Source organism: Meriones unguiculatus, chromosome 18 (genome assembly GCF_030254825.1).
Source record: "Meriones unguiculatus strain TT.TT164.6M chromosome 18, Bangor_MerUng_6.1, whole genome shotgun sequence".
NCBI classification, from domain to species: domain Eukaryota; kingdom Metazoa; phylum Chordata; class Mammalia; order Rodentia; family Muridae; genus Meriones; species Meriones unguiculatus.
This window is the reverse complement of record NC_083365.1, coordinates 30902032-30925453: the sequence shown is the minus strand read 5'-3', so window position 1 is coordinate 30925453 and position 23422 is coordinate 30902032. Positions and strand designations below refer to the sequence as shown.

The 23422-nt window shown below is 37.5% G+C and overlaps 1 protein-coding gene across 1 annotated transcript in view; it reads right to left on the bottom strand.

The window, feature by feature from the left end:
- Positions 1-20920, bottom strand: part of Ano3 (anoctamin 3) — a 261999-nt gene extending 241079 nt beyond the window's left edge. Inside the window, exon 1 of the mRNA XM_060371385.1 lies at positions 20649-20920. Coding sequence (XP_060227368.1) covers positions 20649-20694 — 46 coding nt within the window. The 5' untranslated portion in view covers positions 20695-20920. The remainder of the gene's footprint in view (positions 1-20648) is intronic.
- Between the last annotated feature and the right edge of the window lie 2502 nt (positions 20921-23422).

Below are 23422 nucleotides of genomic sequence, written 5' to 3'. Positions count from 1 at the left end.
TTCAATGGACTTGGAGAAGGGAATGGGAGTAGATGAGAGAAGGAGGGTGGGATTGGGATGGTATAGGGATACAGCTGGGATACAAAGCAAATAAAATGTAATTAATCTAAAAAAATAAAAATTTAATTAAAAATATTGCAACTTGAAAACAGTGTCTTAGTTCTTGATGTAAAACTCAATTTTAAAACACAAAATTATGAGATAATGTAGCTAGGAATCATTATAAAAGATTCAACTATCTATCAAATATTAAATATTTATTGGGAACTTGTTTTTGTGGATGAATAAATTTCTGGAGATTTGCATGCATATATACATAAAATATGTGAATAGAAATTTAATAGGTGCACATAAACTTAGAAAATGGAATATGTTTTCACCATGATCAAATTGCAGCATGGAGTATAAATGGGTAAGACACTCTAATGAAATTATATTTATGTATTTCCTAACCTCAGGGGAATTTATTATTAGGTAATTTCATCCCTTTAGAAGCCTCAGTGTACATACTCAGAATGAGATGATAATACCCTTTCTAAACAATTAATCCCAAGAGCCCACCGTTATGTAAGCAATTTCTCATTAACCAAAATATTACTATGCAGGTCATGATACTAAGTGATTAAAACTGAAAATTATTATTGTTCCCCATCTATAATGTTTTTATCTAATGTTTTCCCTGATGTCCAAACTCTTTACAGGAGCAATCGGCAAAAGGCTTGAACAAACACGGATCTTCAATAGTTTCCCACATATTTCTGCTGTGAGATTTTTACTTCTAAGATCTACCTTGAATCAAAACCATCACTGACTTCCACAGCCATTGTTAATCTCTAATATCTTTTTATTCTTATTCTTCTCTCCTACATCTCAAATGTAGCCTCCTTCCCCTCACTTCTCCTAGCCCGCAATGCCTTCACTCTCCACCAAATCCAATATGCCTGCATTTCTTTTCAGACAAGAGCGGGCTTCCCAGAGATATCAGTAGACACAGTATAACAAGGTGCAGTAAAGCTAGGAACAAATCCTCGGTTCAAGTGTCAATGAGGCAACCCGGTAGGAGGACAAAAAGTAAATCTTTAGTATTAAATATATTCTAACAACTGCACTTGATACTTATCACTAGACTAATACTCAAGGCTTAAAATTATTTTTGCTGAGCACATAAAAGTGAGAAATAATAACTTTTATTTGAATGGATGGGTACTTTTATTTAAACCTAATGAAGTGTTTCTGTAACTCAAAACAGAAAAAAAATTAATATATTTGTTGGTAGATGCTCTATAACCACATACTCACAAATATTCGCGTGTATCCGTTTGGTTCTGTCAATGAAAGTGTGCTTAAATAAAGGGGAGGAGGACCTCTCCTATCAGTGAAGTAGGGGAGGGGCATAGGAGGAAAAGGGGGAGGTAGTGATTAGGAGAAGACCAGGCAGGGGACACAACAAAGATACAAAGTGAATAAATTGTAACAAATAGTTAATGAAAAATTTAACAAAATAATTTCATGAATGCTTGTGTGTTTACAAATCTTTAAAGTTAGAGAAATAGAGGGCATAAAAACGAAGCTTCTAGTTAGTAAAAACCAATTTATAATTGATTTCATGTCACATTTGATTTTTTTTAATTATTTGAAGAAGTCTATAGTACAGTGGCCCTCAGTCTTCCTAATGCTGCAACCCTTTACTACAGTTCCTCACGTTGCTGTGACTCCAGTGGTAGAATAATTTTCATTGCCACTTCATAACTATAATTTTGCTACCGTTACGAATCATAATATAAATATTTGTTTTCCAGTGGTATTAGGCAACCCCTGTAAAAAGGTCGTTCCACCTGCAAAGAGGTCACTGAGAACCACTGCTATAGTAAATAAAGCATAACAAAAAATGTGTCCATGGAAACACGTTTGAGAATGCAAAGTTTATAAATATAAATTTTGAAGTCAGAGTGGCTATTCTGTGTATATCATTGGTTGGCATTCTGTGATCCATTTAACTTACTTGATGTTATCTCTGACACCAAATATGTGATGCAATGCAGATTTTCTTCCTCTCTAGCAAGTTGAAAAATAAGGCCCAGAAAATCCATAATTCTGTTTTGTTCACAGGTGTACTGAAAACAATGCCTAGTACTTATAAAAAGCTTTCCTTTAATAAAACGTTACTGAAATAAAGCAAAATAGAACAAAAACAACATTTATTTGAAGATCCTGTCTTTGGTGAAATGGAAAATACACCTTCTAAATATACATGAAGGTGTATAGTGACATCAATAAAAGGTTCATTTACCTTGGTCTTCATCATGAGGAACACAAAAAGGCTAATACATTGTGTGGAAGATATTCAATCATTCCTGGTACTTGATGGTATTTTAAAAAAAGACAATGTAATTTTTTTGTTCAAGAAGATATTTAATCTTAACATCAAGAGTATTTCTTGACTAGATAGAGGGAGAGAAGAGAAAATTCATGCTCCTAATTTCATTTTGGCTTTAGGAAATCACCAGCATCCAAGAAAGGTACCTGCTGCTGTTCACTACTTCAAACACTGTGAGTATCCACAGCTAACGCCCACAGCATGACTCAGCAATGCACCCAACTGGGGACACATTCCAATTTAGAAAAATTACAGAAGCCAAGTGAATCCTCAGTGTCGTTTGATGTAGCAATGAATGATGCTGTTGTACATGAAGCAATGCAATAGATAAAAAGAAAATAAAACTACATAGCAAAAGGTTGCGTTAAAATCTTAATTTCTTCGATAACGTTAAAAAAATATCAGGCACTATTGAAAATAACTGTTCAGTTGTGATGTTATGCAGTGGTCCCCATCTGCAGAAAAAGGAAGTTCTTTGATGAGTCATAAGAGCTACACTTATTTGTGGGTCTGAAAATTTGTATTTAGAGTGAAATTTGAAATTATATTGACTTAGGAAAATGATAGTAGTAAGTTCTCCTCTGGAGTTTCTTTGTATAATGTTCTTGTGGAATGTAGACAATTTACCCTTGTTCATTCACGTGCTGATTTTTCTACCCCACTATCTGGTTTCAATCCAGATACTGCATTGTGTAAACATACCACCATTTGTTCTCTGTATTGTCAATAAAACAACCAGCCCATGCTGAGCAATGGAAAGAATAGGGTGGGATATCCTGGTCCAGAGGGGAGGAGATAGAAGTGAATGGGAGAGGATCTGAGAAAGAGAGAGATAGGCAGGAGAGGATTTGGAACCACCAGGAGAGATGAACTGATCCTAAGATACCACTAAAAGCAAATACAATATTGGAAATTCTGAATGGGAGGAAACTATGTGGTCTTGGAGGTTTAGGATGGAGTAAGTATTGGCCAGCAGTGTGCTCTAGGTTAATTAAATATATCCTAGTCTCTGTGTAGCGATTTGGATATACAGCTGGTTTAGGAATAACTGCTGTTTAAGTAAAACATAAATAATGAATATTAATAACTAACAACAGGAGTCACTAAACATGAGTAGATGGCTGGGTTTTCATAGATACCGCCATGAATTTACTCATATTGGGAAGTCATAAGTCCAATTAGATGACTGTTGATTGCTCCCTAGGTATAAGTGCCCCTGTGTTTGCGTTATGGATAGCGTGCTAGGATAGTGATTGGTAGTCCATACATTTTACAGTTGTGTAAGAGTACTGATTGATCTTCTTCTGTGACAACTTGCACATCATCTTCTGATACTGTGAGAGCCAGTCCAAACAAGGCCTTCACAATAAAACTCCAGTTGAGCTATCAACATGTATATGAGATATCTCACAATGCCCTGCTCTAAATGAAGAGTAAAAGGCAGTTAAAGGGTAATTAGAGTGAGAATGATTCTTCTCCAGAAGTGAGACATATTGATAGATTATTCAGTGCCAATCTGTCAGCATTAAATACATACAAATATGAGCAGCAATAAACTGACTCAATGCTAATGTTTTGTCATAAATTTGAAAGGGGGTACACAAAAGTTGGAGGTGTGGATAAGGGATGAACATGATGTAAATATGTTCAAAACATCAAATTCAAAACAGAGTTTAAACAGACAATATGAAACTGGTAAGTATTCTCAGTACCTCTAGGAGGGAAAGTTAATAAAGCTAAATGTGAGATGAAATAAACAAGAAAGGAAGGAAAAAGAGGCAGAGAGAGAGAGAGAGTCAGATTGGTAAATATTCAAAAACTAGTAAAGGGTATTAGAACAAAGGTAAAGAAAAATCGACAAAACATTTGTACTTAACACAAACAAACAAAAACACAAATTCACTAGCTCTGCAGCTCTCATACTGAAGTAAAGACCATTTTAAAAGTCAATGCTCAATCCCCATCCCGAAAGGCAAAGAGGATGGACATCTGAAGAAGAACACCAAGAAAACCGGAAACACGTTAGGAACCTGCCACAGAGAGCCTCTGAAAGGCTCTGCCCTGCAGACTATCAAAGCAGATGCTGAGACTGTCTGCAGATGGCCAAGTGTTGGGCAGAGTGCATGTAATCTTATGAAAGAAGTGGGAAACAGTAAGATCTGGAGAAGACAGGAGCTACACGAAGAGAGCAACAGAACCAAAAAATTTGAACACAGGGGTCTTCCCAGAGGCTCATACGCCAACCAAGTACCATGCATGGAGATAACCTAGAACAGGTTACCTAGTACAGGTGTAGCCCTTGGCAGTTTAGTGTCCAAGTGGGTTCCATAGTAATGGGAAGAGGGACTGCCTCTGACATGAACTGATTGGCCTGTTCTTTGATCACCTCCCCCTGATGAGGGAACAGTCTTACCAGGCCACAGAAGATGACAATGCAGCCACTCCTGATGATATCTGATAGACTAGGATCAGAAGGAGAGGGGGACCTCCCTTATCAGTGGACTTGGGGAGGGGCATGCTTGGAGAAGGGGGAGGAAGGTGGGATTAGGAGGAGAGGACGGAGGGGCTTATGGGGGGATACAAAGTGAATAAAGTGTAATTAATAAAAATTAAAGTAAAAAAAGAAAACGTTAGTGCCAAGGATGGTTCATGGGGTAGGACGGGAGTGAACTATGAGAAAGAGGAGGTAGACAAGGCAGAGAATTAGAAGGCTTACATGAAGAGAAGTGAAAATAAGAAAAGTTGGAATGACGGGATGAAGCTTACCAGTTAGAGGGGTAGAGAACACCAGGAGAAGAGAGCCCACAGCCATCATCTAAGCAGAACTCCTAGGGCCCCACAGAGACTGAAGGAGGAGCCATGGAGCTAGTGTGGGTCTGTGCTAGGTCCTCTGAAAATATGTTCCAGTTCTTTAGCTTGGGGGTTTTGTAAGACTCCTAACAGTGGGAGTGGGGGTGTCTCTGACTCTTTTGCTTGTCCTTGGGACACTTTCCCTCCTACTGGTTTGCCTACCCAGCATTGATATAAGGTTTTGAGCCTTGTCTTACTTCATCTTGTTAAGTGGTGTTCACTTGATATCCCTAGGAGCCTGCACTTTCCTGAAGGAACACTGAGGAGGAGGAGTGGCTTTGGAGGAAACAGGAGGTGGTGGGGGTGAAGACTGAAAGGAGTGGAGGGGAGAAAAACTGCTGCTGGGATATATATATATCCAACTATATATAATATATAAATGTCATATGTAATATATTTAAAAAAAATCTGAATAGTTTCTCTGACCTTAAAATGTTTCTATGTGGACTTTATTTTGAAATATTTCATTCATATTTCTATTTTGAAATAGATTCATTTTTAGAATTTGAATAATATGATCTGCTTTGGGTTTTATTTATTTATTTATTTATTTATTTTTTGCCTCATTTCTGTCATTTCATGCCTTTCCCTTCCCCAGTTTACTGTGTTCAACTTACTCTGATTTATGAATTTCAACTATTTAAGAGTTCCCTTGATTCAGTCAAATCCATCTCCTTTGGAATAGACAAACAAACGAGATCACATTTTCCAGCGTGGAGGTGTACTCTGCATCTTTTGAATGGGGACAAAACCACCTGTACTATGATTGTAAAACCTTAACAATGCTTTCAAGTTTCCTTCTTTCATTTCTCCCGCTAGTCCTTCCTTCCTTTCTTTCCTTCCTATCCTCCTCCTTTTTCTTGATTACTTTTTTTTTCTGTTTCATATTTTCAGACAATTCTCACCATATAGCCACAGGCTAGCTTTTCTTTAAATCCAGCTTTCTGAATGCTAATTTTAAAGTGATACACGACTATCCTGGCTTTTTTGTGCTATTTTCATCCTCAATGCATCACATGAAAATGTACTTTCCCAACCTCCATTTTTCTTTTCTTCCTTTTTTTTTTCTGGAAAATGCATAATTTTACTTTTGATGTAATTCCTAAAGCATAGGATGGACACTGTGCAATATTATAATTCTTAAACAGAAAGGTTTTTTTTTCTTCATCCACATATCAAATTAATTCGTGAGGTAAATTAATACTACGAGCATATACAAGCTGCACATGCATTCATTTATTTATACTGGTTGCAAAATAACTCTAATGAAGAGCCAACTCTTATTGGGATGATTTTGTAATTGCCACCAGGCCATCTGCTTAAAAATCATCAACTTTTGTTTTTAGTTACTGTACTAAGATGAATTGGCTTAGTCCATAAAATGAGGGGATTCAAGGTCAGGCATAGAAGTATTGAGTTACCATCAGGAGCATCCTGAGCTTCATCAGATTACCTATTCTTTGCAATCCATCAAGTTACCTGCTCTTTCAAATTCATCTTGTTGCCTTTTCTTTCAAATCTTCGGTTTTCATCGGAAACCGTATCTATTTTATGTAGTTACTGAGGATTAGAGATAAAACACATAGAACTTCAAACTGGATATTTGACCCTGTCAGCATACAGAGTTGACATTAGTTTGTTGCAAAAATAAAGATTTTTCAAGTTGGTAGGGACTGACTGTAGCTTTCTGGTACATTCTCTTGAGAACATATGAATCTGATTTGAGTGGAGAACCACAGCAGTGGTCAATGAAAAGGTGACGATATTGTAATCAGAAAGAAAAGTTGAGGTTGCAGAATCATTTAATTGTAAACATGAGAAAATGAGAAAACAGTAAGTGCAGAGTCTACCAAATAATGTAATATAAGTCTACCAAACCTGTGAATCCAATGCTGAGTACGGTGAAAGAATTGGTAGCATTGAAGCGACATTAAGATATGTTTTTGAGTCAAGAAAAAATAAGAACAAAAAGGCAGTTTTGAAAAATTATTAGATTTAAAAATCTCCAAGTACAGCCAGAATAAAACTAAATGAATAGATTAATCAATTGTAGAGAAATTGGATGGTTGTTGAAAAAACAACACAAAGCAAAAATAATAATAATAATAATAATATTTTCACCTGGAATGGAAAAATAAAAAGGTAAAGATGGCAGTATGCTGACAATTTTTCAGGGGTTTCCATTATCCTACCTGGGACCTAAGCAAAGTTCTCAGAAATATTTTGGAAATATAAGCTTGTAAATCATCAGACCAGCAAGCGGCCCTGGCAACTGGCATTAGAAGCCTGAAAATCAGCAGTGTTTTTACCCTTGCCATAAGTATATTAAGTGCAAATGTCCTCTAGTCTTTCTACCTGGCACTCAGAACAGAGAAGCATAAACACTTCCACAATCATTATAATTGCACCATCAATCATTTCACATAATGCAGGGAGAACACATTTCTGTATTGAATGCAATGATGTTTTATTATAAATATTACAATGAAGATTTGACTGATTCAGTACAGTTCTGATTATGTTCACAGCTAGAGTTTAGGAGAAAGCTTGGAACAGGAAATTGTCATATATTGAAATGAAAAATACCTCTCATATTCTCTCAGAGTTCTCTTCACATACAGGAACCTTGGGTGCCTTTGTCTCCTCCCCCAGACATTGGAATTCCTAACAAATGGTCCTTAGGAATCTGTATAGACCTTGTTTCCAACAATAGCTATTACCCAGGCTATAAAAACTAAAGACTTCTTCAGATGAAAGAAAGAAAGAGAAAGAGAGAGAAATCAAGAATGAAAGAAAGAAAGAAAGAAAAAAATCACAATCAAATTAGTTCTAAAACTTAGCCTGTCTTTTTCTAGCCTCTAGCAAACAAATTTATAAAATTCTCTCATATTTTGAGTGTAGATTTAGGATTAAAAATAAAAGGTGTGCACTTGGATTTGTAGAATAATAATTCAGGACAGTAATTGAGGATGCTACAAGGTCTAGGTCTGATAGAAAAATTGTCACAGCAAGAAAGCTGTCCAAAGGTATCAGATAATTCACATAGAGAGAACAGATTTGTCAAATTCATTTACTGTTTGTTCATCTACACAGAATATTGGGCCAAAATGAGACTGAGAGAAAAGAAATACAATAAAATAATGCTAACAAATATAAGATGTAGAAAGACTTTATGGTTACCAAAAGGCAACTTCATCTACTAGAAATTGACAACAGAACCATGCTGCTAAAGTTTTGAGACGAAATGATTCTCAATTAGAATTGTTTTTATCTTGTTTTGAAATTTATTTATTCATTTACTTTTACTTTGTCTTTTTTTTTTTTTCTTTTCCAGAGCTGAGGACCTAACCCAGGGCCTTGAACTTGCTAGGTAAGCACTCTACTACTGAGCTAAATCCCCAACCCTTTCACTTACTTTGAATTAGAAATTCTACTTTAGAGAATTTTATATGTAAGTGAGTGGTGCATATACATTATTTATGCTCCCCCATTCCCTCCTCCAATTATCCCTGTGTCTCCCACACAATTAAAATATTAATCTACCATATTGTTTCTGAAATGAGCTTGCTTGTAAGCATCTTTTGCTTGATTTTTTTAATTTTTTTATTATTTTTTTATTTTTTTTTATCAGTTACATTTTATTAACTCTGTATCCTAGCCGTGTCCCGATCCCTCATTCCTTCCCAGTCCCTCCCTCCCTCTCTCATCTCCACCGTGCCCCTTTCCAAGTCCACTGATAGGGGGGACCTCCTCCCCATTCATCTGATCCTGTTTTATCAGGTATCTTCAGGACTGGCTGCAAAGCCCTCCTCTGTGGCATAACAGGACTGCTCCTCCCTTCGGGGGTGGGGAGTTGCTTGATTGTTAAAATTATAAACTCTCAGTCTTTATCCATGACGCTTAAATACAATGAACAGAAAGACCTGAAATTTTTCATTGAAATCAAGATGTTTCTTAGATAATGTAACTTAAGAAGTTTAGAGGACATAAATCTAGATAAATGAACAAAAGTAAATCAAATAAATTGTTCAAGATACCAGGAAGGAATGAACTCTTTTAATTTATATCTGTGCGTATAATCAATAGCTAAACACCACGACCACCATTCTGAAAAAATAATTCTTGCTGGTAGTGTTTGTTTCAAAGCCAACCATAATTTATACATACTTCTATGAGATAGATAGATACACACATACACACACACACACACACACACACACACAAGTTCTTATCAACCCAGTAAGTTTATAGAAACTGATCAGTATCCACAATTACTAAAGAATATTTTTAAAATATTTTCAGACACATATTTTTCATATTCTCCCACAAAGAAGAGCTTTGATTCATGGACCAAATATATTTCAGCTTTGGAGATAACGGGAGACTCATATTCTACTGTATTCTGAGGCATGTCCAGACTTTTTACTTGTCTAACTGTTGCATCAACATTACAATTTAGTAGTTTTTATTTGCAGTGTCATTTAGGAGGAAAGACAACAGCTGAGGAGACAGCAAGGTTGATTGTACTAATGTACTGCCAACTTTACGATATAATTTCACACTTCTGTAGTTCCTGATGAAGTATAGCAAGAGCTGGGAATTTGACTCTTAATGTCCCACATTCTTTTGTTTTAGATACAAAGTGACTGACCTCAGAAAGGACAGTTGTAAGCATAGGTTATTGTATAATTCAAATGCTGATTCTGTACGCCATCCCTTCCCCCTTATCTGTTTGCAATCCTTGTTCTGAGACTCTCCTGTCTCAATGTTGTGTAAACACTGCTCGCCATTCGTCCGTCCCCCTAACACGCCAAAAAGCAGGAGAAGGAATAGGGTTGAATTTCCTGCCAGCTGGGGGTGGAGGAGTTAATGGAGGGAGTCAGAAATTCAGCCATCAGCAGATGTTCAGGAGAGAGCAGGAGAGAGTTCAATAAAGAAAGCTGCAAATTATCTCTGAGATGCAGGCTGGGAGAAAGTCAAGTTAGCTTAGAGGGTTCATAACAGAGTTAAAACTGCTCAGTTACTGTGTTGTGAAGCTTATTGTTAAGCAAATATAAAAGATTCTCAATTATTTGTGTGATATCCAGGTTAAGAGAGAAACTGAGAAACACAGATTTGTAAAAAATATATATGTCTATATTTATCTACTATGTATCTATCTATCTATCTGAAAGTGGTCCATTAGAGTCATACTTAACCTTGAATATAGTAAAATTCTTCCTGAATCAGTACTACTATTGGTAAGAAAAGTAGCTAGACCAAGGGGATTAGCTATAAACAGGTATGTTAGAAATTGAAGGAACTCAGATACTGCTTAGCTGTTCAAAAGATGTATAAAAATTATATTTTTTTCCTGAGCTTTTGAGTCTTTGGTGATGTGGGCTCTTACATCATGTAGAATTCGGTTCAACCCTCCTACTAACAGGCAGTAATAGGTTTAGAAGGGGCCACTCATATAGAGCTTCCCCTTCTGCAAAGCTTACTGTCCAGTGCCAGGCTCCTCTACCCATAGACCAGCTTTCCAGACTCCATCAGTAGCTACCAGCAGAGATACTCATTCTTGCATTAGCTTCCAGGCTGGAGCTCTGTTCTTCAAGACTTGCCAAGGATAGGAGACATGCTTCTGGTACCCCCTTCCCCATTGACTCCATTATTGCAGGGAGAGTGGGCAAGAACACCAGTCAAAGATAGAAAGACTCCAGCCACTAATTACTTTATTTTGGATCATGGGCCTGAGAAATTATACAGAAGCTGTTAGGAGTATCCAAAATCAACTAAACCTCCAAAAAGGGGGAGGAGGAATGGGCGTCCTTCCAGTTGCTTCTACTTTTTATCACTTCTGTGCTCTCCTGTAACATCACACAAACACCGAGGTTAGGTCAGCTAGAACAGCAAATGAAGTCATCTATTAAAATCTCAGGGGTCAGGCTCACTGAAGTGGATTAAATCAATTCAACCAGCACCCATCGCGCAGGAGGGGAATGTTGGTTTTGTTCCACAGCAGTTTTCTTTTACATAACTCTCCCTGTCTTCAGAGGCTGAGATAAGACCGTAAAACAACTGAGTTTTTGGTTAGGATGACTTCTAAATGATGTAGGGAGGATATTTGACTGAATTGGGTTCCTAGTCACCAATTAGACTATTGGATGGAGACCTGAACTGTGTCTTCTTGTCAATATATCTTCTGTTTTCCAATGGAGGTTGGCTAAAGAGCCTGTTTTATGCTGTCTCTCTTAGGATACTCCACCTTCAGGTTTCTGGATCTATGCCACAACCAGTGGGACACACTAAGAATTCTAAGAGTTATTGTGCTGTGTCCTGCCTCTTAACAGTGTGTTGAGGCTGCACAATGTGGAAGACAGTGGGGAGTTTTCTGAGCCAAGAGGGTTTCACCTTGGTATCTGGGATTTTACAGAAAGACATCAGCCTCTGGCCATCTTAAGACAGCGTTTTGCTGCAGGATTAGTGACGCGGCACAGACCGGAGATGCAAGGCTTTCCTATTCTCTTAAGGGAAATATGAGGGACTGTAAAGCTATTCTGTTAGCCCTGCATAAGGCTAGGGGAGTAATGAATTATGGGGATTGGTAGATATATCTTCCTGGGTGCCTCTAACAGAGACGAAAGTCATTGCTATACCTAATACTCTTTTATTCCATCGTGAGGATGGTTTGGTCTGAGACCTTAAAGTTGCCATACTGAAATTTTTCAAATGGCAGTAGCATCCTTTATTGCTGAACTCAGGTTCCATGTTTACAAGGCTTAAGTTTTGGCATTAACATGTGGTTTGTTTTGTTTAGTTGACTCTTGTTACAACGTCATGATATTTTGCTGTGATATTTTCTCTAGAAATGTGTGTTGCTAGACAGTTGTTCAGGATCTAGTCTGTGCATGCTTTGAAATAAGATCTGACTGTAGCCCTAGTTGTCATTAAGAACTGTGGTGTATTACGGAGGCTTTCTGGAAGATGTCTTTTCCTGTGCAGGGCAATGGAAACAAATCCTACTGATATTCATTTTTATCACCACTGCTCACACCTCAGGAGACAGATGTCTCCTAATCCTTTCTTCTAAGATATAAGGTACACCCGAAAACACATGACAATCTGACAGAAGTTTAAATTTTTTTTTTCTAATGTAAGCCCTATGTTTTGATGGTGTCAAGTGGGTCTATTATCTAGATTCTGTTATGACAGAAAAGAGAATGAGAAGCACAAACAGGACAATCGTTTGAGACATACAAGGTATGTATGTCTCAGCCATGTTGCTGATCTCTAACTCTGGGGCACATAGAAATGGAATGAGTTCTTTGTAAGATAAAGTTGGGAAATCAGACAAGCATTCTAACTTAGGTAAGAAAAACTAAAGGTGAAAAAAAGGAAATGTGCATACTGAGGAATTCAACAATGATGGGCAAGTGAAGATGTACTTATTAATGGAATCCCTTTGAGAGTACAAAGGTAATGGAATAATATAGGCAAAAGAATAGAAATTGGTGGTAGAGAATACAAAACCATCCTAATTGATAACAAGTTTTAAAATATGATGCACGCAGTATCTCCCTGGTATTGTCCAGTTCTCAGACCCTTGAGGGAAAATGAAAAAGAATCATTATTAAAAATCCAAGCAGATAGGGTATCTCAATTTATGGTATATTGTGAGTACAATTTGGATCTAACTCTCTTATATTGGAATTGCAAATTAAAGGATGCTAGATTTTAAAGCACATGGGAAGTTATATATCATTTTTGGTTTTGTAATATACTTTTCCTATTTTTTGAGGAATTAACATACAAACATCATATTTTGATCATATTCACTCCCTACTTACTCCTCCATCCCCCCAACTCCTCCAGATCCAGCCCATCTCTCTCCAAAATCCATGTCCTTTTTTTTTTTTTTTAAATAGCTCACTGATATTCTAGTTTGTCATGCTCCCTTTCTCGTGAAAGTGGACCTGCCCTCTAGAGCGTGGCTGGCCTAACAGGGCCATACCCATAAAGAAATTCACTCTTTGTCACAGAATGCACATAGTGCCCACAGATCCTTAGTGATGCTCGCTGATCCAGGCTGAAATGCTCTCTGGCTTTTTTAGTGCGGGTCTTATGCAGGCATCCACAGCTGTTCTTCGCTCACCAATTCAGTGAGCCTGTAATGTCCAGAAGACACTGTCTCAGTCTCGTTTCTCTCCAACCTCTGGCTACTAAAACATTTCTGCTCCCTACTCCACTATTGTCCCTGAGCCGTAAAAAGTCAGGGGAGCACTATATAGATGTCCCATTTGTGGCTAAGCACTCCACTGATACCTATTCTCTACCCTTTGACCGGTTATGAGTTTCTATGGTTAACTTCAGTAAAATACATGAAGAAATATATTTTTTTTGATGAGGTCAGAGAGCTTCGTTAATCTCTTGGCAAAGAGAAAAATTATGCAGCAGTTTGACCTTATGTATATTCAGCAAAATAGAATTAGGGCCCCGTGGTTCTCAGCCACATTTAAAGACACCATTCATTCATATGGAGAAATCAAGTTGGTACTGATCAGAACACCTCTTCCTTCCTATTGACTGTCTGTCATTATATCTGAAGGTGCTCTGTGGCAATGGTGGTGTGTCTGTCATCAATAGTCTCACCCAGCTGTGAATCTAGTGAGCTAACATAATGGCCAGCATGGCCATGAGTGCAGCGGAATGAATGCTACGGAGCTAACCAACTACTTTCTCATTTGATTAAAGGTACATTGTAGGGCAAAATGAATGTTCAGAGTATATAATTAGAAGTTAAAGTATTACAAAGGAAGGCCGGTGACCTATATAAACATTTCTCCCTAGAATAACTCAATACTAACCCTAAAATTAAGAGACTGTGGTTTAATAATAACCTCTTAGGACATTAACTGAATGATTTCTTGCAAACACCAAGGTAAATACTGTGATAGACGGGGCCTTAAGAAAATATTGTCTTTTGTGATAACACTCTTGCTGAACACATACATCTTGCAGCTTACAGGAAGTTATTTAATAGCTTTTTAATTTGTATTAATATTATTATTATTACAATTTATTCACTTTGTATCCCACTGTAGCCCCCTCCCCCTCCCTTATGTCCTCCCAGTCCCACCCTCCCTCCCTCTTTCCACCTATGTCCCTCCCCTAGTCCACCGATAAGGGAGGTCCTCCTACCCTACACTCTGACCCTAGCCTATCAGGTCTCACCAGGACTATCTGGATCCTCTTTTTTTGTGCCCTAGTAAGGTTGCCTCGCCAGGAGTTGGTGATCAAAGTGCTGTCAACCGTGTTCATGCCAGTGACTGTGCCTGCTCCCCTTACTAGGGAATCCACAATGAGAAGGAGTTGCCCATGGACTACATCTGAACAGGGGGTCTAGGTCCCCTCCATGCATGGTCCTTGGTTGATTCTTCATTCTCTGCAGGTCCCCTGGGCCCAGATGTTTTAGCTCTGTTTGTCTTCTTGTAGAGCCCCACTCCAGGTCTTTCTTTTTCCTCCTTTTTTCATAAGATCTCCTGCACTCTGCCCAAAGTCTGGCTATGAATCTCAGCATCTGCTTCATCTGCTTCAATACAATGCTGGGTAGAGTCTTTCAGAGGCCCTCTGTGGAAGGCTCCTGTTCTTTCCCCTGTCTTCTCCAGCTTCTGATGTCTATCCTGTTTGCCCTTCTGAATGAGGATTAAGCCTGTTCCTAAAGATCCTCCTTGCTGTTTAACTTATTCAGAACTATAGATTTTAGTATAAGACATTTAACGTTAAGAGTATGGTCCTTATTGCTATTACCATGGTATTATTTATTAATAATTCTATGTTGGCTTTTAAGTGTTCTCTGGGTGCACTTGGTAACTAATCAAATTTCAGTTCCTACAATGGCACCCCAGGTCTGTTAATCTGATCATGAATGCAATTTCAGTCAGTTTATGCTATTCATGTCAATCCTTGGCTAGAAAGTAGTACTGTAAATCAAGACAAAACCAGTGACATGACACCATATAATACAATGGGGTGACCACTATATGTACGACTGACTGCCAGAACACAGGTTCTCAACACAGTTGTCACCATCATCACTAGAGGAGTGATAAAGGTATCCCATATAGACACAAAACCCATAGTAAATTATGTTCTAGTCTATATCAAAGTATTTCATATTATAGATCTAGTCCAATGTCAGGGACCTTAGTTCTTAATACTACAGTGCATAGACTGAAGTCTTTACTGAAAATCAAATCAGTCATACCAGAATTTACAGTTCAACCTTTTTTCCTATGCCTCAGGTAACTTAGAATTACTTTTATGAGAGACAGTTTCTTTTTATTTCCTTATTCATAAATAAAAGGATAGTACAGAAATACTGAGGCGAATTAATGCACAAAGGAGAATGGATTTCTGTCGTTATATACATACCTTCGGATTTTTTTTTCTTTTTTCTAAAGGCTACAGTAAGATTTTGATACTAAACATATTATACAAGAGAAAAAGAAGCTTAAGTATCAGAGATTTGGAGAGCAGGTATGATTCTTCAGAACCATTCTTTCATCTGTGTGTCATGAAATGGGAAGTGAGCACAAAGTTGAATTTGGAGAAGATTTGCAGATGGGCACTTGCAGTAACAATTCATTTAGAGAAAAAGAAAATGGATGTGATTTTCAGCCAGCAAATCTCTGTATAAACGTTAAGGATCGTTATGGTTAAACAGTTAGTCTGAGAACAAAAATGTTTTGTTCTGGAGAATTGCTAAAAAATACTATTTTTATGTTTAACCAAATGTTATTTAAGGTTGTTAATGAAACCCTCACAGCTCTAACTGATATTAAGCCCAAAATGATTGAGACAGCCTGTGTTTGATGTCTCCTATGACCTCCCTGAAAACTAGGTAGCTATTTTACTAAACAAACAGCCATAAGAAGCCAGAACCATCATTGTTCTTTTTTTCATTCACGCTTGTATGACATATGAATCTTTTATGATTTCAGTGAATCACAGAATACATACCAGTCTAGGGAGAAAATTTAGACTTTAAGCAGACAGACATCAGCTCTAATTTGCCAGCTCATGTTTCCTCCCAGGTGTGCTAGAGTAATAGCAAGTGTATCCTCCTATTTGTCTGCAATCATAAACACTACAGTTGTACCCTCAGAACACCAGACATAAGGAAATTAGTTGGGTTCCTCATTGTTGTTGAAGATTCCTGCTTTCAAAATTTTGTAACCTATTAAAACTTTTCATAAGAGAATGTAGTATTTAAAGCAGAATAAAAATGAAAATACACATTGTTGATCTCTTTAGAAATAAAGATGGCATTATCAAAAGACTGAATGTCAACATTTTCCTTCAAAAATAAAATTTGTCAATGATTCTCATAAAGACTCTGCAGCTCTCTTGGATTTCCTACTGTATCAACAGTTCTCAGAAGAGAATGTTTTTGTTTGTTTGTTTGTTTTGGTTTTTGGTAAGATATTCAGGAATGTAAATGTTCTGAATACTATCACAAAGCAAATGGTAGCCGCATGAATGCGTGTTGAGTTTAGAAGAGATACCATTCCACTGTATATTAAGACTAAAATGTGTGAAGTGAGTATAAAACTGAATTTTTTTTTCAATGCAGTTTATTCAGGAACCTTGAACAATCATCTGACCCTGGGGAAAGCCAGCCCACAGCTTAAATAGCCTCTGGGTAGCCAACCCAGGCGTGCCACGTGGGCAATGCAGATAGGTCCACATACATGGAAGCAAGCCAGATCCTCAGCCTTAGCCAAATGTGGAATTGTAAAACTGAATTTTTTTATGACAACTTTTAAGAGTTCTCTGGGGATGGTGCATTAATTAGGTATAAAGTGAGTGTAACTGATATTATCATAAAGAAAAATTGTTATAATGTTCAGAGCCAACCATCTCTGTAAGATAGGGTCCAAAGCAAAACTGTAAGTGTGTGTGTGTGAGTGTGTGTTTGTGTATGTGTGTGTCTTGCTGAGGGCAAGACATTAACATATTTCTAATATGTTAATAAAAAAATAGATAAGCCTGGAAATGATACTAATGAGTATTTTATCAATCACCAAAGCTTTAAGTACCAAATATATGTCACAGAAATTTGTAGTTCTATTATAACTCTGTACATTAGATATTATTTTCACTTCATACAGTTACTAACAGACTTAACAACATTAAACTACAGGTAGAAAATTCAGGATTAACATGCAGGACAAAAATTGAAAGCTATAGATCAAATAACACAACTGATTTTTGCTTACTTTTATAGATAGATAGCTATTCTGGTTTTCTTAAGTAGAATGAACACACTATCAGTGATTGGAATTGAGTCACAATGTATTATTACATACTTCTTCAATAACAGAGAATATTTAGGTCTAAATTTATGGTAATACTGTTTTCTGAGTTTCCTAGACAAAATTTTACAAGCAACTAATGACTGATTGGAGAAGAAGAATTATCCTTTCCCAGGAATAATACTCCTTATTGGCTCTTCAATTCATAGTGGTCAGTACTGCTTTTTAAAGGATATTGAATTAACTTGAATAAAACAAAAAAAAATAATGGCACAGTTGGCTCAGTAAACTAAATAATTTCCAAACAAAAGTAGAGCATTCTTCATTCAGGACAGAAGCAAAAATATCTTTGCCTTCGCATTACTAACTACTTATTCTGTCCAACACGACAGAAGAGAAATAGAGTAAACCACAGGGGACTCAGTATGGATGTTTTACAAGCAGAACTTCCATATGATTCTGACAAACCACTTCTATCCCAAAGGACAGCTGAATGTAGAGCTACCTGCATACCCACTCTTACTGTGCCATTTCACAATAACCAAGCCATAGGATCTGTCTACATGCCTAACTGTGGAAGAGTGAAATTATGTTTTGTTTTTGTTTTTTGTTTTTGTTTTTTTTTTCAGAAAATGAATGAAATTAGAAATCATGTTAAGTTTAATAATCCATCTGACGAAAACAAATACTGTGTGTTTTCTATGATGTGTGGAAGCTGATAGTGGGGGGTAGGAGAATACGAAACTAAAGTGGAAATACAATACACTGGAAAGAAGAAGAGGAAGAGGAAAGAGCCATAAAATGTGTAAAGATGATGACATGATCAAAACACGTTATAAGCGTTGTGGAAATATGACAAAATCCCTAAGTTTCTACATTTAATATATACTAATTAAAAGGGAGGAGCGGGAACAGAAGCTCAGAAATGGAGTCTTAATACTATTATATAAATCAACAGTAAAATAGACAAACATCTTCTAAAGTTCCTTTTCTATCTAGTGCCAAAGGCAAGCCTAAAATATTAAACTCTAGAGCTTCAGTGCAGAACTCCCACTACTTTAATGTGGCCTGTTACAGCGACCAGCACTGGAAAACACTTTCAGGTCAGAGGTCATGCAGAATGCCATCATCCTTCTTCCTATTTGAAAAATTAACATAGCTGATCCTTAAGTGGGTTATCTTTTCCTTGCAGTGTCTTACTCCAGAAAAACAGAACCATAAGAGGTAAATGACTGTTTGGAAGAGAATTAGCCTCTCTCAGGGATGAACCCCTTAATGGTTGTCCAATTCAGAATGGTCAGCCCTGGGACCATATGCATACAAACAACAAAAACAGACACAACAGGCTGTGTGTGTGTGCGCGCGCGTGCGCGCACACACACACACACACACACACACTGGGTCTGTATGTAACAATAACAATCAAAGAAAAACAGGGTATCAACTTGAGAGTAGGCAAGGGACATAGGAGGGTTAGGTAGGAGGGAAACTGGAAGGACTTGAGGGAAGAAAAAGATGAGAGAAAGGATTTTTTTTTTTTTTTTTTTAAAGACACAACTAACTAGAACCATTTAGTTAAAAGACAACATTACTTCCTTTTGTTTTTGGCCTTCCTTTTCCTCATGCTTACTTTTTTTGCTAAAGATTATTTTTGTGCCAAAAAATGAGATTTGAGAATAACTGGTCCATTATGCATCATAGAAAGGACACTATGAAATTCCATGCCTTGTACAAGTTTATCACTCCTTTGAGCACTGACAGCCTGTCTCAAAGTTGATGGTTCTTTGCTCCACACATAGTCAGATATTCTGGGGGACAGTCCAAGATAACCGGTTCCCCAGGGCATAGGGACACAAGAGGATGAAACAGCTTCCGGTGCTCCATATCTTTTCCTTTCCAGAATGCTTATATGTTTTTAATGATGCAAGAAAATGGAACCGTTTCATTTTCTTTGGAACACTTTAAGCTTAAATAGAACTGCATAGGAACCCAAATCTCAGTCTCCTCCCACAGTCTCTCACTTCATGCCCAATTCCAACATACATTCAAAAGACACTAGAGCACTTGGATTTGTGCAGACTACAGTTCCCGAAGGGTAGCTCTTTCAGCACAATATTCTCCATAAAGAAAGATTTCCTCCTAAGTTTTTCAGGGGGTTCCAAGATTTTGGTTTAAAAGCAAAGCCAAAGATCTACCTTAAAACAATTATATGGAGAAGAAATATTACAATTGTCAGAAAGGGAGGGTAATAAGATTTCAATAAATATTTGTTTTAAATGAAAAATGTAATATCTCCAAATTCCACATTTTAATTTCTACATTAACAAACATGACCTAATTATCATTATTCACTCAGTAACTGACATTAATGACAAATAAATGCATCAGACAATAAAATTCCCAGAATCTGTGTCAAAGAAATGTGTGCCTTATGGAAAGCCGTTTAAATAAGCGAGAAAGCAAAACAACGAGTGATTAAAAAAAAAAAAATCTTGATCTGACCATGCAACTAGTGAAAATTTTGTAAAAGCTTAACGGTGGGCTGGGAACTTCCTAGAAGAAAAACCCAATAAACATAAAAACTGGAAACCCATAATAGACGTGAGATCAAAATAAATAAATAAATAAATAATTTCCAAGAAAATTATAGTTTCTTCATCTGGGACCAAACAACTTCTGGGATTTTCCACGAACGCATTTATCCTGCAATTTAACAAGCTCAGCCACAAGTAATAAATTGTGCCCTTATGAATCTTACGAGGCATTAAAAGTGCACAACTGAAGCAAATATCGCCTACATTTTCACTCCTTAAACCCCCCGGGGTGCTGCAAGGACCTTCTCTGCTGAAAGAGTTCACTGCAATGAACTGAAGGAGACTTAAAGAGACACATACAAACAAGTCCTGACATGAAGGATTCTATCCCTCTTGGGAGCTGTGCTGCTTGGGATATCAGACTCATCTCCGCTGCAGGATGAAACATTTCTAAAATGGGGTCTTAACTTTGCAGAGTTCCCCAGCTCTTCAACAGGACAAACGGGTGGAGGGGAAGCTTCTGCAGAACTGCAAGGAAATACAGTGCGGGATGTGGCGCCCACAGGGAGGAGGAAGAGAATTCTCACTGACCTTTTTGCTGTTTAAAGGACTGAATGGAGCCTGAGTGGTGGACCATTTTCGCGCTGCGTGTTCCGAAGGAGTTAAGGAGCTGTCCGAGACGGATGCGGAGGAATCGTAGCCACACTTTCCAGAGACACACTCCCGGGGCTCTGAGAAATCCCAGAGCCACCTAGCTCATCGCAATCTGACACCTGCTCTAGCCAGTCCTTAGGTCTGGAGGCAGTGTGCCCGCCAGTCTCATCGTCATAGCAACGTGGGAGCGCAGTCCACAGCCGGCTCCCCTCAGTGGCTACTTCTGTAATAACCCCACATCCCCGCTGTTTCTCCGTGCTGCAGTGAGGGTGGGTGTTGCGAGGGGTTTGGTGCACGTGGGAGAGAAAGAAATTTCTTAAGGACAACACATAAATCCAAGCACTCCTCTAGAGCTGTCACGAATGCGCTCATTTTCAAGCTCCTAGCCTCCTTATCACACCCAGACACCAGTATTAATTTCCTAGAAGTTGGTCTGCAAAAAGAAAAAAAGAAGGATAAAGTTGGCACCTGTCCTGACAGGAGGATACTAACAGATGCAATGCTGTTTTCATCTTTCCTTTAATTGTTGGGAGGCCACTACAGCACCCATGATCTGTCCCAGTAGATAAGCACTTAAGGGCTAGCATGTAGGATTTAGCTTTTCTTCTGCTTCTGCTACTTCAACTTTGAATGTGTGTGTGTGTGTGTTACTGAAAGGTTTAATTCTTCCTAACAGAGGCTGAAGATGTTAAAGCCATAAAAATAGTATATTATAAAAGAAACTGAGGCTTACAGCAACACACAAGTCTCGTCACACAAATGGTAACCGTATTTGAAATGAAGGCATCTAATAGCCAAAGAAATGAAACAATTTTGGGAGCACCACACTGCAGTGGCAAAATGAGGGTAAGAACCAGCTGTACAATTTTCTACTGCAATCCACCCCCTTTTTTGTCTTCCTAACCCCAACTCCCAAATTCCTCTGCTAACAAAATAAATAAGGTATTATGTAACAGACATACAACAAAAGGTCTGTTGGTTCCTGAATTTGAAAATGTGTGAAACCAATTAACTTAGAATGAAGTTATGGTCTAATAATAGCAGATTTTAAAATGATAATGAAATTTTACAATTTTAAAAACCTCAAATCGGTAGAGTAACGGATAAATTTTCTTTCTCTTCATACTTGTTGCATGACTCAAAGACCATAAAGGTAAATAATATAAGCATTAAAGAAAGAGACATTGCCATGATACAACAGGTATACAGAACCCAGACGCTCATAACTGTACTTGATTACTATGTATAAAGGTTACTTATAAGGTGAATAGATTCAATCAGGCAGTACTCTGGGTGTTTTTTATATCATCAGTATGAGGATGTGATGTAATCTGAAACAAGAAATGGAACAAGAAGGAGGAAGTTAGAGACTGAGCAGGTGTTACTGGAATCCACCCTGAGCAGAAGAAATATCAAAGAATATGCTATGACACTGAGCAATGAACAATAGCTACACACATACACACACACACACACACACACACACACACACTGAAAAAAGGCTGTAACAGATAATGAACTCAGCATGTCTATTGTGAAATGGATATCTAGCAAAAAACTTATCCATTGTCTCCAAAAAGACATGTTAGGTCAGTGAACAGATGGCAAAGAAGTTAAAAAGCACTAATTGCTCTTTCAGGTGGGCTAGTTTTGGCTTTAGCACCCTGTTGGAAGGGCACAGTCTTCTTTAACTTTAGTATCTGGGTATCATTCTAGTCTTTGAGGACACTATACATATGTGGTACATATATATGCATGTAGGCAAAACACTATACACATAAGATAAATAAAACATGTTTAAAAGGAGTTCAAATCCAATGGATGAATCTGCCAAATAAAACAATTTCCACACCTCTGGCTCAGAAAACATTGTTGAGAAAAAGGAAGAGAGATTCTAAGAAGAAACAGAGGATCGGGGAGTTTGTTGTGAGGTTGTGTCTCCCAGTAATGTCAGAAGTTACAGCCATAAAGTGTCATGAACATGACTGGCAGAGCATGAGCAAATAAGGACATCACCAATGCCATGCCAAAGTGGACTGGGGAAACCAAAAGAAGTCAACCCTACAGGCAATTAAGAAATGTTGAGAAATAATATTTCTCTGGGAAGACAACACTTGTTTATCCAAAACCAAATAGCCCTGAAAATATATACTAGTAACATTATAGAGGCTGAACAGGTTATATTTAGAATGTAAATATATATATGTATGTATGTATATAAACAAGCATGCATGAACATCAATATTTGAAGAAGCCATGAATAGGAAAGAGTGCAAGGAGGGGTGTATGGAAGGTTTTCAAAAGGAAAAAAGGAAGGGAAAATGATGTAATATATTATAATTTCAAAATAAAAGTAAGTAAACAGAAAGATTTTTTTTTATACAGCCACTTTTCAAGGCAATTACACCAAATTCAGGAGCAACAAATGACCGTCTTGAAACAGAATTTATTTTTCTCTGTTTATACCATCTGAAGTTAAAATGATGATAAACTGAGCTCATAGTTCATTCCGATGCCCTCTAATTAATTAGGCTAACTAAGACAACCCCACCCTCATAGGCGAGATTAAATCCAGGCAGTACATTTTAGAGCTAACTTATAGAAGGAACCAAGACCCAATAAATCGTGACGGTGATGTGCTTAGAGGCCTGTGTTTCTTTTAATAGTTTCAAACTACTAAAAACAAGGAGTAACTTCAGGATGTAATCACC